Source organism: Rhinopithecus bieti, unplaced genomic scaffold, assembly GCF_001698545.2.
Source record: "Rhinopithecus bieti isolate Rb0 unplaced genomic scaffold, ASM169854v2 scaffold_13348, whole genome shotgun sequence".
NCBI classification, from domain to species: domain Eukaryota; kingdom Metazoa; phylum Chordata; class Mammalia; order Primates; family Cercopithecidae; genus Rhinopithecus; species Rhinopithecus bieti.
Genome location: NW_016808764.1, coordinates 1,498,838 through 1,504,366, shown reverse-complemented (window position 1 = coordinate 1,504,366; position 5,529 = coordinate 1,498,838). Strand labels below are relative to the sequence as shown.

Genomic DNA, 5,529 nt, shown 5'->3' with positions numbered 1-5,529 from the left:
TGTGTGTGTGTGTGTGTGTGTGTGTGTGTGTGTCCAAATTGCTTCTATTTGTGAGGATTTTGTCACAGCCTAGGAGTCCAGGCTAATAGAGTCATGTTTTCTTTTTCTTAGTCAACTCTTCTTTTCAAAAAGTAAGCAACTAATATTCTCTCTCAGCCATCTCCCTTGCTTCTGTTAGATGAAGTCGCCATCAAAGATATGGAAGTCAAGACAAATTTTGGTATTGCCTGACACTTTAATTTCACATATAACTCGAGGACAGATGATTTATCTTAAGAAGCTTTCTTTTATTGGTAAATTACCTAGCTGATAGTTACAAATTTATCTTCTTCTACTTACATATTCCTTTTAGGAAAAAAGAGAATGAGAGAATCCTATACTCATATCCTTGAATTAGTTAAGCTACCTCAACTATTAAGAAATCCTGATTTTGGAATAAAATGCTAGCCATCATAGTCACCAACTTCACCAACTTTGGGCCCCTCTTGCCTCTTTGATAGCGTCAGTGTAAGTAGAATTCATTCATTCATTCATTCACTCATTCATTCATTCATCACACAAACATGTATCAAGTATCCATGCTCGTGTGTCTTATATTTTAGCATTTATTGAATTACTCATGCACTTGCTAAAAATGCAAATACCCAGGCCCTGACTTCATCCTACTGAATCAGAATCTCCAAGGAGTAGGTACTAGAAATAATGATTTTTAAAAAGTCTGTTTTAGAGGTACTCTAGGAATACAGAGATGAAAAGGACAGTCCTTTCTCCCTGCTAGATCATCATACAAATGAATAGATAAGCTAGAGCAAGAAAAGTCCATCTAAGCCATGATAAAATATGTATGGCACCCATGACAGAGAGAGGTTGCTTCTACTAGGAGGAGGAGGGGTTGCCTAACCAGTTGGTGTAGTACTTGCTCTCCATCAGCTTGGGGAATGGCCAGTCTCCTAGAGTGTATGTGATGTTGCCTCCAAGAGTGGGCATTAGATACAGAAAGAAGGAATACATCTTGCCCTGTACTGTCCTAATCTAGCAGCCATCAATGGACTGAAAGGAAAGGGCTAGAAGGAGGATTTGCCAACTTGTCAATGCTCTCATTTCTGATGGACATTTTGCAGGTTTCTCTTTGGCAGTGCGATCAAGGCTGGAGATTCACAGTAAGGAACTTAAAAAGCTCATTGGGCTTACCACCAGGAAAAATGGAGTTTGGCTCTGTCCTTGCCATTTATTAGCTGGGCAGTTTACTTAGTCTGTTGCCTAGTCTCCCCCATCTACAAAAGCAGATAATAATATCTACATTACAGGATTGTTTTGGGAATTATATGATATATAATACATAAACTGCTTGACATTGTGCCTGGCATGTGGTCAGTGCTAATAAGTAGTATTTATTTTTAGTAATAATATAAATAATAATGGACCCCCATTTGGGTCCCCAGAAATGACTCCTTCTCAGGCCATCAAACCCAAACTCCATATTTACAGTGACTCTCAACTATTTGCTCTGTCCCAGCTCCCTGGAGGGCTATGACACCGTCATAGCAGTCTCACCGGCTCAGGGCAGTGATTCTCACTCTGGGGTCTATTCTTTCTAGCTTTGCTTTTATTTCCCCTGTTGATTCTGAAATTAGATAGGAAGGAGAGCAGTGTGTTGGAAGCAGAGGTGGAGATGGTAAGTGATGGTTTCCCAAGACTCAGTGCCCAAGATCTGCAAACAGCAACACAGCAAACCCCAGATTGCCACGGGCTCTGATTTTTGTCTCTTAGCATGAGTGTAGCCATGTTTCCATCCGAGCCTAATGGCGATGTCCACAGCCCCTGCCAAGAGCCTCAGAGCAGAGACTTTAGTAGAAGATGGAAAATGAGTGACTCAACATAGTGAAGAAATTCTCCAACTCCTCAGCTTCCTTTAGATTGTCCAGAAAGGGAGATTAGAAGGGGTTCTCAGAACTAAGACTGGAAAGGGAGTTTATACCATTAGGGCAAAGATTGGGAGACGAAGGTACTGAAGTCAAATGAGACTTCTGTGAAATACTTTGGAAAGTACAGATTTTGAGACTGACTACATGAACAGCAGCAGCATCAATAACTGTATCACTGGTGCAGGCTGCAGACATCGGCTGGGAATGAAGGTGATTCTCAGGGCCCTTAATTTAGCCCTCAGCCCCCAGCCAGACCTAAGCCTGCAGCTGGCTGCACAGAGAGGCAGCCTGTTCCATCCTTGGAATTCCAGCTTAGGTGACTACATAAGGCATTTTGGTTTAGTGGTTCCTTAAATAAGACGACGTTCCTTTAAGTTTAATCTCTCTCCTGTTGAAATTTCCTACCCTCCTGGGCTTTACCCGTTAAACTGCTGCTCTCATTTGAAAAGTGCAGCTAGCAGGGTGGAAACTAGTGCTCTAGTGACCGTTAAAATCTATCCTGGGACAGCTAGCACGCACAGAAAAACTTGCCATTCGCCGCACCCCCCACCCCCCGCTATTCTTATCAGAGAGAACATGGAAAATATTCTCCCTTCATTGGCTACTCCCTCCTCCCCTTACTGAAGGATGGTGTGCGTACATCTGAATGGGGGTGGGATGCGGGGGGTGGAGTTTAGCTTTGGGTCCTCAACAAAAACATAATGGTTCCCAGTAGGCCAGAGCGGGGCAACCAAGGAGGCAGGATCCTGGCCTCTCTCGGATCTGCAGGAAGGGTGGGCTGTGCGGGTCCAGGGTGGGATGCCCGTTCTGGCCGGCGGTGCCTGCTGAGCCCTTCCTGATGTGACTTTATTAGACAAACCCCCACTCCCGCCAGAGGTAGACACAAGAGTATCTGCTTTAGGAAGATTTCTACAACACGACAGGGTGTAATTCAAAATCTGGGTTCTCCTTTCCTGAGCTCAGAAACCAATTTGTTCTGAGATAGGAGAAGGCTCTGTAGGCAGATAGACCTAAGAGATGGGAGGAGGCGCCTGGCGTCAGCGGGTCGCTTCTCAGACGTGACCACGAGCGGCCAGCAGGTGTCAGTGCGTCCTCGCTTTGCCCTGGCGTTCGGCTCCTGGACCCCTCCCACCTCTGTCTAAGGGGGCGCGGTCCAGACCCCCGGTCGCGCGTGTCCCGCAGACAGCTTCGTGGCTGGGAGGACACGTAGCCGCTTCTTCCCTAAGCCGAGGTCCGAACTCTAGCCTGTGCCACTTCCCCATAGGTGCTGTCCATTCCGGCCGGGGGTTCCATCCGAACCCGCGCCTTCCTCCCTCTCCAGCACCCCTTTCTCCCCAGCCGCCAGGAGCACCTGCGGACCGGGTCGGCTCTGGCCCGGAGCTGGGCTTCTCCAGATGTAACCCACACCGGAGGTTACTTCCCTCGATTTGGGCAGGGATTCTCCTCCACTTTTTCTTCCCTTTTCTCCCAAGATCCAGCTCCTTGGGGGCACTCACGGGTGCCCGTCGCGTTCTGCTCCGTCGGCCCGGAGCTGCATGGCCAACTCCCAGCAGGGGCCGCTCCCCCGCTCCCCCAACTACCGGGCTCCCTCTTTAAGCCTCTCGCTCAAGGTACGCGCCTCTCCAAAGGGCTGGTCCCGCCTGAGGGCAACTCTCCCCGAGGTCCAGGGCTGGGCGCTGGCGCTAGACTGGCGGAGGGGTGGTGCGAGGGGCGGGGGAGGGTCGGCTTCCCACGTGGGGGCTGACGCTGGCTGCTCAGCAACGCCGGCTTGATCCTGGGGCTATAAAACGAGTCCACCGTGAGCGCAGCGGAGCAGCAGCAGCTCCGGCTCCGTGCAGACGCCCAGCAGCCAGCGTGCCGCCGCCCGGCCGCTCCAGCGCCTTCTTCCCCCAGCCTTGCGCTCCAAGCCCAACTCGTGCTGTCGTCGGACCCCGGCCCATCCAGTCGCGCTCGGCGCCCACCTGGCGGACGCCCAGGAGACACCCTGCCTCCGTCGCGGCTCCTGGAGAGCTGATCGTTCACCTGCCCCGGCCCGCCTGAGGACGGGGGTGCCTTCATGCGGTGCCCACACTCCTCACCCCGCCGCCGCCGCCGCCCCCGAGCTCCGCACAGTGCGCCCCAGCCCCAGCAGGGCGCACAACTTTGGAAGTCTCGCGGCGCTCCGAGAGGCGGCAGGGTCCGCGCCCCAGCCCCGGGCCGGGCCCGGCCAGAACCGCAGCGTCTGGGGGAAGCCAGAGAGTCGGTAATCGCTTCGGTGATATAAGGAGACAGACATAGGACCCCAAGCTCGCATCAGCACCTCTCGGCTGCCTCCCGGGGTGGGGGCGGGCCCCGCACACGGTAAGACCTCTTGCTTTCGCTCAGGCTCAAGAGTCAAGATATAGATATCGATATGTATATATATATTTAATTTCCTGTCATCCTTCCAAGTTATCAGGCCACCGATGATTTTTGTTCTCCCTTCTTGAAGAATAAATCTCTTTACCCATCGGCTCTCCCTACTCTCTCCCGCCGCTTACAAATAAAACTTGGCTGTGTTAGGAGCTCGGAGCGAGAAGGCGCCCACCGAGAGCGTCCGAAGCGCGAGCCAGGCGCAGTTCGCGGGACCCGGGCCATGGGCCGCTAGCGGTCCCCCAGCTCGGGCCCGGCCTCCCTGCGGCCCCCTCCCTATGTGAGCCGCAGCCAGGCGAGCGGGGCGCCGGAGGAAGAGGAGGACCCACGGGCGCCGGGCCGGAAGGCAGCTGGCAGCAGGCCCAGGCGAGCGGGCGCCCGCGTTCATGTTCCGCCAGGAGCAGCCGCTGGCCGAGGGCAGCTTTGCGCCCATGGGCTCCCTGCAGCCGGACGCGGGCAATGCGAGCTGGAACGGGACCGAGGCGCCGGGGGGCGGCGCCCGGGCCACCCCTTACTCCCTGCAGGTGACGCTGACGCTGGTGTGCCTGGCCGGCCTGCTCATGCTGCTCACCGTGTTCGGCAACGTGCTAGTCATCATCGCGGTGTTCACAAGCCGCGCGCTCAAGGCGCCTCAAAACCTCTTCCTGGTGTCTCTGGCCTCGGCCGACATCCTGGTGGCCACGCTCGTCATCCCTTTCTCGCTGGCCAACGAGGTCATGGGCTACTGGTACTTCGGCAAGGCTTGGTGCGAGATCTACCTGGCGCTCGACGTGCTCTTCTGCACGTCGTCCATAGTGCACCTGTGCGCCATCAGCCTGGACCGCTACTGGTCCATCACACAGGCCATCGAGTACAATCTGAAGCGCACGCCGCGCCGCATCAAGGCCATCATCATCACCGTGTGGGTCATCTCGGCCGTCATCTCCTTCCCGCCGCTCATCTCCTTCGAGAATAAGCGCGGCCGTGGCGGTCCGCAGCCGGCCGAGCAGCGCTGCGAGATCAACGACCAGAAGTGGTACGTCATCTCGTCGTGCATCGGCTCCTTCTTCGCTCCCTGCCTCATCATGATCCTGGTCTATGTGCGCATCTACCAGATCGCCAAGCGTCGCACCCGCGTGCCACCCAGCCGCCGGGGTCCAGACGCCGCCGCCGTGCCGCAGGGGGGCGCCGAGCGCAGGCCCAACGGCCTGGGCCCAGAGCGCGGCGCGGGCCC

General features: G+C 54.6%; 2 protein-coding genes across 2 annotated transcripts in view; both read left to right on the top strand.

Moving 5' to 3' along the window:
- Positions 1–4,188: 4,188 nt before the first annotated feature.
- The window catches only part of LOC108538836 (leydig cell tumor 10 kDa protein-like), a 28,387-nt gene continuing 27,046 nt past the window's right edge, over positions 4,189–5,529 (top strand). Inside the window, exon 1 of the mRNA XM_017887131.1 lies at positions 4,189–4,265. The gene's annotated coding sequence lies outside the window, so the exon portion shown is untranslated. The remainder of the gene's footprint in view (positions 4,266–5,529) is intronic.
- Positions 4,545–5,529, top strand: part of ADRA2A (adrenoceptor alpha 2A) — a 3,213-nt gene continuing 2,228 nt past the window's right edge. Inside the window, 1 exon segment of the mRNA XM_017887102.1 lies at positions 4,545–5,521. Coding sequence (XP_017742591.1) covers positions 4,703–5,521 — 819 coding nt within the window. The 5' untranslated portion in view covers positions 4,545–4,702.